General features: G+C 33.2%; 1 protein-coding gene across 1 annotated transcript; it reads left to right on the top strand.

The window, feature by feature from the left end:
* The first annotated feature begins 4776 nt into the window (after window positions 1–4776).
* Window positions 4777–8035, top strand: LOC122611286 (60S ribosomal protein L3-1). Its single transcript, XM_043784288.1, has 6 exons — window positions 4777–4857; window positions 5001–5097; window positions 6027–6137; window positions 6217–6521; window positions 6999–7408; window positions 7616–8035. Exons 2-6 carry the CDS (start codon window positions 5013–5015, stop codon window positions 7872–7874), a joined length of 1170 nt encoding a protein of 389 aa, XP_043640223.1. The 5' UTR covers window positions 4777–4857; window positions 5001–5012; the 3' UTR covers window positions 7875–8035.
* The last annotated feature ends 4253 nt before the right edge of the window (window positions 8036–12288 follow it).

Genomic DNA, 12288 nt, shown 5'->3' with positions numbered 1-12288 from the left:
AAGATGGAATAAAATAAAAACAAGTCCTTATGTAGTAAAAGAAAATGACTATAGTTTTTGGAGAAATGTTAGGTAAAGTATGTAGTACCTATATTAGGTAAAACAGGGGGGATTATGTAAAATTCAAGGAGAGGTTATGTAAAATTCAGGGAGACTATGTATGTTTATCAAATTTAAAGGTTTTATTTGTAACTTTTTTTAAAGTGACACTACCTAAGCTTAGGTAAAGTTTACAGTACGGATCATTTTCCCATAGTTTTTATAAAAATAGATTCATAATGTAATGAACTATTTCAATCCATAAGTATTCCATTTCATCCTTCTTTAGTAGGTGGATATGAGAATTGAAGAATAACTTTGATTACAATGTGAACTTTTTGCTTGTTTTTTGTTATTGTTGATTTGATTTGAAATAAAAAATAATAATAAGAAAATTAAACCTATCATATTAGCCTTACTCAAAATCCATCAATATTGATGAATCTACCCATTTTCACCGTTCATATGTATACAACACTAGAATTGTGTTTGTATGTAAGTGGCAATAGATCATTTTGTTATTAATGGTCTACAGTCTCCTTCATAGGCCGTTGGCTTTGTATGGTGGTCGGTGTTGATGGTGTTAAAATTGAGTGATAAGGTATGATATAAAATAATTTATTTTAACTTTTTCTATTTTATTTAGTTAGATACGTGATTTATTATTCATTATTACAAGTTTTTAAAATTTAGTTGGTAAGAGACAAAAATAATGAATTTAATATAATTCGAGTTTTAACTTGTAAAAACAGTGTTAGAATAGTAGTTCTTAAGATGAAACCGAAAAACTTATTTTTCAAGGTAAATGGTTTTATCCCAAAAACTTTGTTTTGGATTTATTTGAAGTTTGAAAGAAGATTTGCTAGCTAATTAATTACTGTAACACAAAACACATGTTCATTCTTAACGCGTTTGAAAGTCAGTAGTTAGGCCCAGTTAGGATCCGGCTGAATATTGAGTTAAGATCAAACCAAGGCCCAAAGAATAGTTGGTTGATTTAGGTCGCACGGAGTAAGACAACCTTTTACACTCGAACTATGTCCTACATAAGTAATTTCTTAACGAAAATGAAGCTACATACACTTACACTGTATTCTCGAGTTTTCTTTTAAAATAAACGAAAGGGAAAGATTGGATAAGAGAGGAAATGATAGAAAATTAAAATAAAAAAAAATCATTCTCGAATTGAAAGGAAATTAAAAGAAAACAATAGTTAAATATGATAACCTGCCATGTCGAGCACTTCATCCCCAATATCCACATCTTCCCCAGCCTCTCTCTTGTTCTTCTTCATCCCCCACCATCTGCTTTCTCAACCAAAGAAACCTCCATTACACAAAACAATATATCTATACACACACAATCACTAGTATCCACAAAACCCTTTTTAATTTCTAATCTTTTTCACAAACCCACCACCATCACCTCTGCCGGCGGCGGCGGTGGTAGTTTCAGACCCATTTCACTGTTAGCTCATCTCATATCAACAAACCCTAACTTTTTGGATGAAAAAACCCGATGATTAAGATCAAAGAAGGAGTAGAGAGTGAGGAGACAATCATACACACACTTTTCCATCCAAATCAGGCCATTTTTGGCCTGAAAGTTTTTTGATGAAAAAACCTAAACTTTTCCTTCCACTTTATTTTCTTTTGGATGAAAAACTCAAGAATGCAAAAAGGTTAGATTTCTTATCTTTCCCTTTCTTTTCTTTTGAAAAAATAACTCAAGAATGCAGCGTTAAGGATTGAGATCCTATAAAGTTATATCCAACTTTATTAGTAGGTTAAAAATCTTAACTATTGATTTTAATCCAATGGTCAATATGTGAATTTGATAAGTTGAAAACAACTTAGATGATCTCTATCTCACACTTAATACTCGACCCCTTGAGATTATTCTTAATTTTTGTTATGAAGTTTAGTAGTATAAAAATTTAGTAATATATGTTGTCATGATGGTTACTAAACTCTTTACACCATCACCTCTACTGCTATTGTCTTGTTTGGTCAGAGGTTCTTATGGACAGTGGTACCATAAAAAATAAATCTTAAAGGGGACAAAACTAAAAAATTCATGAAAAATAAATATTAAAATGGGACAAAATGTTCAAAACTTATAAGAAATTTTTAAAAATACATGAAAAAATCTAAATTTTGAGGGGAGCATTTGCGCCCCCCCCCCCCACAAATGTGGTACTGCCAATGCTTATGGAAGCAGTCTCTCTATTACTGGATAGAGGCAAGACTGTTAACATCTTACGTTTCTCATTCACCGCTTGCAAAAATTGAGTCTCGTTGTTGTTTATGTTCTCACGATCGACCTAGCAGGTCATTTGTATCTTAGTATAGTAGTCGAACAAACACAGATGAGGCTTGTTTGTGTCAGTTCGTTTTAATCTAAAAAATCACGGAGCTTGATCATGTTCATCCATCTAATTTAACAAACACATGAACATTACAATCATATATTGACAAAGTATAAATAATGCTCATTTTTATTTATATTACTATGTTTATGTTTGTTTACGTAACTCATTATTTTATTACGTTACACACAAAAAGTGAAAAAGAATACATATGAATGAAATTTCCAGCCGCATCAACAAGCAACTTATGGAATTCTCATAAACATAACTCAATGAAGGAAACATATCTTCGTTAGTTAAACTTGAAGAATATAAACAATGTTTGTTCACTAACTTAAATAACATACGCAAATGAACTATTTGTCTAATGGTTCACCGAGTGTTTGGCGAATATTAGGTGTGTTTGTGATCCTGCGTATAGCTATAAACATGCTAGTTTAATATATAAACATCCTTGTGAATTAGTTGACACAATTCTCTATTTCTCTTTATTCGTTATTACTTCAAAACTTTCACCGAGGGTCCGAGTAAATGTGTTAGAAACGATGAAATGGTGCACTCAAGTGACCAAGCTTACAACTTCCAATATGGAGCGAAAACTAAATATCTTTTAAAAATATTTAGAGAGTACTAATTAAAACAATTAACTAATTAAGACACCTTTAAAATTCATATAATTATAATAGTCATATGTCTTTGGATGTTGATAATCTTAAAATGCCCATCATTTTCATTATTTTAAAGATTTGTACTTAAAAGACATATAAAATCTACTTAAAATATCTATAATACCCTTAATGAATTTGATTTAGAACATCTATCGTTATTTCTTAAATAACTACATTATCCCTTTTACATTAACTACTCATACATTAATAACCATACTGGTTGGTGTCGCCACCCGTCATCACCACCACCATCGGAGTCATTACACCACCACATCGCGTGATCATATCACATTATGACTCTAACATATAAGGTCGCGTTTGGTTTACGGAATGTTTTTCGAAAGAATGGAATTTGATGGAATGGAATTTAATGGAATGGAATATGATGGAATGGAATAAAATTCCATCAATGCGTTTGGTTGACAAAATGTAAAAGACACCTTTTTAACATATTCATTAAAATGACTTTTCTATCCTTTCTTTATATAAGTACAGATACAGATCATTTTCTTTTTTGAGTTTTTCCTTCAAATACACTTTCCCTTTTACTCCCTCCATTGCCCCAAACCCTTCTCTCTTTTTTCCGGCCATCACAAGTCGTCGGTGGCTGCCATGCTACGTTGCCGCTACACGACACCCCAATAGTCCAAGATATGTAAGTTTCCCTTTGTATCCATCTTACCCACCTCGTGACAATGTTAAACAGTTGATGACATGCACCATGTCGACGGTAGCTTCTCGCCGGAGTTATTGTTGGTATGTATATACCACTCCCACCTCTTTTCGACATTAGCTTCTCGTCATAGTCACTATGGTATCGTACGGCGTCTCCCAAATAATCTAATCGGAGTACTTGCCGGAATAAACAGTGGTTACATGTGGTGGTGGTGGTTGTATATAGAGGCTAACTAGGTGTAATAAATCGCTTCAACTATCTATGATTGTTAAAGATTAAGATAGAGACAAAAAAAATGTGTGATGGGTGTGTGTAATGTTTTGGTAAAGATGGGTATTATTGTCTTTTGATGATAAGAGAGTCATGGAATTAAAATCCATCAGCATCCCTTAAGGAATATGAATTCCTCTAAATGAAGGAATCTTTCCATTATGTGGAATTTGATTCATTTGAAAATTGCCAACCAAACATGCATAAGGAATGGAATTAGATTACAATTCCATCAAATTCCTCCAGAATTCGCGAACCAAACGCGCCCTAAATATATCTATAACATTTTATAAAGCAAAGTGACTTATTATATTTTAAGAAATTTAAGTAATTCAATCATTTTTACACCAAAAATACCTTTATTAATTCTTTTTATTTTTGGCCCCTTAACAATAATGCGTAAATTACACTATCAATAATTTATCTTTTAAAATATCTTCATTAACCTTTTATATCAATTACATTTACATCAATAATCTACACCAGTTGACGTTGCCTCCATCACTACATCATCACCGCCATGATCACCACCGGATTATGTGAGTACCAGGCTAGTAAGACCTCATATGTATGATTTCAACATTTGTACTCAGCCCACTAACATTTCCTAAGCAAGCAATGAGCCCAACAAAACTGCAAGGTTTTTTTTGTTTTTTGTTTTTAAAAAAAAGAAAGAAAGAAAAAAAACTAGGGGTGTTTTTAACATTCAACATACTCGAGGGTAGTTTTATGCAAAAATAACCGATGTGGTCTATAAATAAAAAGCGCTAGGGTTTTAGTTTGTGTTATTCACTGTGTGTCATAACCATCAGCCGCACAGCAGCCACTCAACACAGGTTTCTCTCATTCTTTCATCTTCACACTTTATCTGTGTATATTTTTCTAAAACCTTAAAAGTAATGACTGTTTTTAAGGATCTGTATTCATATAAAACATGTTTGTTTGATTAACTATTTTTGTTAATTGTTTTATAAAAAAGGTAAAAAGAAAGATGTCGCACAGGAAGTTTGAGCACCCAAGACATGGTTCCCTTGGATTTCTTCCAAGAAAGCGTGCTGCTCGCCACAGAGGCAAAGGTATTATATCTATTTCTATTTCTATATCTATACACACATTTTTATATCATTTGTTTTGTATATATATATATATTAGATTTGGTGATTATCAGTTTCTTGTATAGCTTTGTGTGTTTGTGGTATTTCAGCTTGTAGGTTTATTATTATTATTATTATTATTGTGTGTGTGTGTATATATATATATCACAACAATATAGACTTCATTCACAAAAAATATATTGGGTGTTAGAGAAACTAAAATGAAAATGATGTGTATGTGTTGATTTTTGGTTGTAGTTTAGATTGTTAATATTTGGTTTGTTTTGCAAAAGCTGTTGTTATGGTTGTATGAATGTTATGTATGTTTTTTTTATATGTATTTGTGTTTTGGCTGATAATGATAGAATTAAGTTGATGTATATACTGTATTATAATTAGCTAGTGGTCCAAAATCTCATTTTGGGTTTTTTAAAGCATTTGTTGATTTTTGATTATGGTTTTGATGTAAATTTGTTTGCATTGTTCTGAACTTGTGTTTGTATGCGATTATTCAACCTTTTTTTCAAAGTATTGTCTGTGCAGCTAAAAAGGACTTATAAAAGGTGTATTTTGTTACTTGCCGAATGGTTTGTTTATGTGGTGAGTAGTGACCAATTCGTCACATGTGAATGTCAGTGTGAGGTATACAATATTTTAATATAAGGTTTAGAATAATGGTATTTGTTGCAGTGAAAGGTTGTTTTTAGAATAGTGATTAGGTTGATGTGAAATTTTGTTTTTAGAGTGGTGATTATGCGCTAAAGTTTTTAAAAGATTGTAAGTTGTTACGTGCCCGAAAGGTGCTTTGTGAAGTTACCAATATTTGTCGCATAGTATTTTTTTTTATTATTATTATTAAGATTTAGTTGTATTGTGTAAAGTTACTTAGCCTTTTTGAATGTCTTTTGCAGTGAAGGCCTTCCCCAAGGATGACCCAACTAAGCCTTGCAAGCTTACTGCTTTTTTGGGTTACAAGGCTGGGATGACCCACATTGTCAGAGAAGTCGAGAAGCCTGGATCTAGTAAGCCAGTTATTTGATATGTTTAATCTTCAACGTTTTGGCTTTAATATATTAACTAATGTTTACCTGTGATCTACAGAGCTTCACAAGAAGGAGACATGTGAGGCAGTTACCATCATTGAGACCCCTCCCATGGTGGTTGTTGGTGTCGTGGCTTACGTCAAGACTCCACGTGGTCTTCGATCTTTGAACACTGTCTGGGCTCAACATTTGAGTGAAGACATTAAGAGGAGGTTCTACAAGAACTGGTGCAAGTCCAAGAAGAAGGCATTTGCCAAGTATTCCAAGAAGTTTGAAACTGAAGAGGGCAAGAAGGATATCCAGTCCCAATTGGAGAAAATGAAGAAGTACGGAACAGTTATCAGGGTCTTGGCTCACACCCAGGTAAAAATTCAATGTGATGGTGTCAGTAGTTCAGTCATTTATAAATACTTATCCAGAATCATTTGTGACTTGTATTGACTTATATTTTTTGTGTCTAAGCATAGTGAGATCTAACAATGTTTGACGTCGTGATTCATTTAACTTTTAATTATAGTTTACTGTTTTTTTTTTATATTTATTTTGTAAATAGTTGGATTTTAAATCTTTTGTAACTCAGTTTTTGCAATTTTAAACATCAGGTCAGTTGCTCTTTGTTTACATTTAACTTTAAAGATGAAAAATTTATCCTCTTGTGAATGCAGACTTTAATAATTATCTTAAGAATTGTGATCCATTGATGTTTGCTACCTTTTCTAATATATATACCTATCTTATTAATGTTATTTTAGCTTTTAATATACAAGTTTGTTGTCCAAAAAATATATTTTTGAGATTATACTGGTTAATCTAATTCTAGCTAGCTTATTTTATGCACAGATTAGGAAGATGAAGGGATTGAAACAAAAGAAAGCGCACCTTATGGAGATCCAGGTGAACGGTGGATCAATTGCCCAGAAGGTCGACTTTGCTTATGGCTTCTTTGAGAAGCAGATTCCAATTGATGCTGTTTTCCAGAAGGATGAAATGATTGACATTATTGGTGTAACCAAGGGTAAGGGTTATGAAGGTGTTGTGACACGTTGGGGTGTTACTCGTCTTCCCCGTAAGACTCACAGGGGTCTGCGTAAGGTTGCTTGTATTGGAGCATGGCATCCTGCTAGAGTTTCCTACACTGTTGCCAGAGCTGGTCAGAATGGATACCATCACCGAACTGAAATGAACAAGAAGATCTACAAGCTTGGAAAGACTGGTCAGGAGTCTCACACTGCCCTTACTGAGTTTGACAGGTTTGGAATTTCACATACTTTATGGTTCATATTACTCTCTAATACTACATTTGGTTTTATATTTCTCATTTTTTGGTGAGGCGGGCACTTGTTTTTGTTTTGATACATATGTGAGCTTAGTACTTGAATAGAATGATAATAATGGCGCTTCTAGTCTTAAGATTGTTACTTAATGTTTATTCTGATGTATTATAACGATTTCTGCAGGACTGAGAAGGATATAACTCCAATGGGTGGTTTCCCTCACTATGGTGTGGTGAAGGATGACTACTTGTTGATCAAGGGTTGTTGTGTTGGCCCAAAGAAGAGGGTGGTGACTCTTCGTCAGTCATTGCTTGCTCAGACATCCCGTTTGGCTCTTGAGGACATTAAGCTCAAGTTCATTGATACATCTTCCAAATTTGGGCATGGTCGTTTCCAGACTGCCGATGAGAAGCTCAAGTTTTACAATCGTGTCAAGGCTTGAAAAGGGTAACCAGATGCAAGCGAATTATCGTTATGTTAGCCTAAGTTTGTTTCAAGTACTATTTTATGTTTGAAAAGAATCTAGTTTTGGTTGGAGTTTTGATAATGATCTTGAACATTGATATGTTTTTGTTTTTATATCATCGGCATCTTTGAAACAAATGGTGTTTATGTTATTTCTTTATGTTGCTGGTTGATTTTATTAGGATTTAGTTTGGTATTTGAAAGGTTATATCTTGATAAGTGATGAAGATCCAGTAGGTAGAAACCTTGACAGTTAAATATAAACTTGACATGTATAAGCATTGGTGTTTAAGAATGCCAACACTGTAAACATTGTCTGTCGAATGCATATAAACTTATTATAAGCACAAGTAACAATACGTGCGTGAGTGAAGTGAAGTCCAATATTGATGAATCTGACATCAAAAGCTTAGCATTGCCAAGATCCGACAATGAGCAACTTTTTTGAGTCCAAAAGAGGTCGTACTACTCGATAAAGCTTAGAGCATTTCGTATGGTGCTCTTTAATGTATGAATGATTGTCTGTGAATGACTAATCATGACGGTAAGTATATGTTACTTCCCTTGATACGTTTTAGTAATACTGTTAGATTACCACCATATATCTATAAAGCTTCACGATGTTCAAATGGCGTGTTTGTACAAGTGTTGAGTGTACCAATCTCTTCGATAGCATGGCAGCGAGTTCATACTTTGGTAATCCACTACCACCAGCTACTCTTTATAAATACGTATAAAAATGGAGCTCACTTCGAATCACAACTTCCGACGATGATAGTGATGGTGATGGCAGCGGAGGAAGGAAGATTTCTTTTTTTTTTTTGGGTTGGGTTGGGGTGGGGGGTGGGGTGGGGGGGGGTTCATTTGGTTATAACCCTATATATTTATATAACCCTTTTCACAGGATTTCAAAAGACCCGTAGCACAATTTATCTAACATAATATATATTATAAATAAAAGATAAACAATAATAGCTTGCCTCATATAAGTTGTCATCTACGGTCTTGCATATGATATCGTACAATCACATTCTTAGTTGAAAGTACTTCTCATTATATACCACAAATCAGACAACCATTTATAAAATTTATCACCCATTCGATTACATAGATCTGACTCCGCAAGCTTCGTTGCCAAAAAACATCTTTTAAAGTTGCGGTTGCAACGAGCAAAATTAAAGTTAGCTTTAGTAACCAATAAACCAAAGGAAAAGAACCATGTTTGTGTTCACAAGTACTTATCCAGATTAAGTCTAGAAATTAAATTGTATAATCTGGGAACACTGATGATCTATAAAGTGGCTCTCCAGTAATTCAAATTAGACTTAATCAAAATTTTCAAGGATTTTTCAAGCACAAACTTGTATAGATAAAAGCTTGAAAATCCTTGCATAATTTGTAAACAAATAGGGGGAATTTGTTAGGTTCAGATTTACTGGACTCGCTCCAGACGTGATTGCTGGAGCCCTTTGAAGTTTTTTCCAGAAATTATGTGAAGACTAGTGAACAACTTACTTGTACAGGAATCTGGATTCCACCAGTCAAGATCTTTCCACTGAAGAACATTCTCACTGAAGTCGAAGACTGAAGTCTGAAGAAAGAAGTCTAACAAATAGCGGAGCTCACTGAAAGACTTACCAGATCTCCTGACTGGAGTCCTTGTCAGTATTCTAGACCTTACAAGTCTGAACACTGATTACGAGGAATTGACTTTATGCTTTTACATGCCTTTACTCGGACAATCCATGTGTCCTTTGTTATAAGCCTTACACGCATGTAAAGGTGGTTAGTTAATTAGAAGACAAGTCACTATCATGTGACTTTATTCTTGTACTTTAATCAATGTATTTAAGGAATTAAAGTAATTTCCTTAAATGCATGTAACCATATTTGTACGGCAAAAAGAATATTATATCTATTCTTTTTGCCTATAAATACCAAGTCACTTCCCTCGTCCAAATTTTTGGTGCTTTTGCTCAAATACTCTCGATCTAAACAGTTATACTTCACAACTCTAAGTATTTCGATCAAGGAGTTTATTTAGCAAAATTAGATCACTCTTGTTCCACAACAACCTTGTATTTTGTTTAACATCAATAAATAAAATACACTTGAAAATTACATTGTGTCTCACCATTCATTTTACTTGCTTATCTTTATATTCCTTAAGTATGTATTACTTTATATATATTCTTGCATTTATATTTATTGTAATACTAGTCCAATCTAGTGTTTACTTGACATTTCATACTAGTCCTATCTAGTGATTAACTGACTTGTTGTATTCTAAACTTGTGGGTTAAACCATCGAGTGAGGGACTTCACATTGTTCCACTCTGAAAATATCCATACATTCACAACGCGGAGTCATAAATGATGGTTAACATGTGTTGGCTTAAGATTTTCAAGACGAACTAATGTGGCCATATTTTTTGTTATTGAAGAAAAAGCCACAACGAAGCTCAAACTAAATTAAAAGAAATAATAATAACAATAACATAAGAATTTAATGTTAAAAAATAATAATAATGATTAATTATGTGCAAAGTATATAAAAAAAAAAAACCTTTTGTAGTTGATCGTAGCTTCTTTTTTTGTTGTTGTACGTGAGTTATATTATAGATTACCAATAAAACCGAAAAGTGTAAATTAATTATTTTTAAATTGGGTGAAATTGTAAATTGGTGATGGAAAACCAATAAATGTAAATTAATTATTTTTAAGTGTAAATTGGTGATGGAAAACCAAAAAATATAATTAATTATTTTTAAATTGCGTTAAAGTGTAAATTGGTGATGAAAAATCAAAAAGTGTAAGTTATTTTTTTCTAAAATTTGGTTAAAGTGTAAATTGGTGATGGAAACCAAAAAGTGTAAACTGATTGTTTTAGATTGGGGTTAAAGTGTAAATTGGTGATGAAAAACAAAAAAGTGTAAATTAATATAGATTAATTAGAGGATTAATAAGGATGGAGGATTAGGCTAAAGGAGAGGGATTGTTTTAGATTGGGGTTAAAGTGTAAATTAGTGATGGAAAACCAAAAAGTGTAAATTAATTTAGATTAATATTAAAAAAATATAGGATTAATAAGGATGGAGGATTAAACTAAAGGAGAGAGATTAGGAGTATCAAGTGTACCCTCAACCCCTCTTTTAATTATATTCTAGATGTCTAATATATTAAAACATAACTAATGAAACAATAATACATTTGAACATATACTACACCTTTGAATACTTAGGTTAATAAAAAGAAACTTAATTGAAAAATAATATTTACAAAACAAATCTACATGTGGTAATAATAATAATAATAATAATAATAATAATAATAATAATAATAATAATAATAATAATAATAATAAAAGTACATTAAAAACACAAAAATAAAAAAGATGAAATAATAACTACGCAAAATCTGACATAACGACTAAGGACTAATGCCACGTAGGAGCTAATTTGAAACATAGTTTTAATTAATAACGTAGTCGCACAATTAATATATAAAGTAAATTACACTTTTCGTCCCTGAATTTGGCACGTTTTTCACTTTTGATCCCTAAACTTTAAAAATTACAATTTTGACCCTAAAGTTGGCCAATTTTTTCAATAATCGTCCTTCGGCCTTACGGCGTTAAAAAAGGGCCGTTAACGTACGCACGTGCTAGACACGTGAGGGCACTAATGTCATTTCACCATACACCGAGGGACGAAAAGTGAAAAAATAGCTGTCTGAGGGACGAAAAGTGAAAAAATAGCTACTTTAGGGACGAAAAATAAAAATCATACAAATAAATTTATTCTTCCATTGTTTCTTTTCCGATGGAATTTTACGACTAGACATTTATTTCCGCTTACCCCCACGCCTCTCCAATCACCACCGCCTAATAACCACCAACAACAGTCGCCGCTACCGGCCACCGCCGTCTGTAACCAATACCAGCCACCGCCGTCTATAACCAGCACGAGCCACTGCCACCCACCGCCACCTCTAGCCACCACCGCCTATAATTACCACCAGCCACCGCCACTACAATCAACACCAGCCACCACCGCCTACAATCACCACCAGTCACCGCTGCCTACAATTACCACCAAACACAGCCGTCTACAGTCACCTCCAACCACCGCCGTCTACATTCACCACCAACCAACCGTCGTCGAATCACCACCAAGCAACCGCCGCCACCTAGAATTACCACCATCCACCGTCCCCTTTTCAATTAAAATCAAAATTTAGAAAAGAAAAAAAAAAAGATGACTGACATGTTTGAACTATAATTTGTTTAATTGGTTGTATTTTGAATGCCATGAATTTGAGTAAATGATTTTGTTTGTGGTTTAGATTTGGATTCAAAGTCTAGTTTTTATTAGGTATCATCGGAAAATAAA

Source organism: Erigeron canadensis, chromosome 8 (genome assembly GCF_010389155.1).
Source record: "Erigeron canadensis isolate Cc75 chromosome 8, C_canadensis_v1, whole genome shotgun sequence".
Taxonomy (NCBI): domain Eukaryota; kingdom Viridiplantae; phylum Streptophyta; class Magnoliopsida; order Asterales; family Asteraceae; genus Erigeron; species Erigeron canadensis.
The sequence above is the reverse complement of the archived record's forward strand: the minus strand, read 5'-3'. Positions and strand labels throughout refer to the sequence as shown.

Excerpts from the sequence above, each read along its gene's own strand:
- LOC122611286 (XM_043784288.1), top strand. The coding sequence starts at position 5,013 with ATGTCGCACAGGAAGTTTGAGCACCCAAGACATGGTTCCCTTGGATTT. Across the intron at positions 6,522-6,998 it reads GGGTCTTGGCTCACACCCAG|ATTAGGAAGATGAAGGGATT; the intron begins GTAAAAATTCAA and ends TTTTATGCACAG. Across the intron at positions 7,409-7,615 it reads GCCCTTACTGAGTTTGACAG|GACTGAGAAGGATATAACTC; the intron begins GTTTGGAATTTC and ends CGATTTCTGCAG.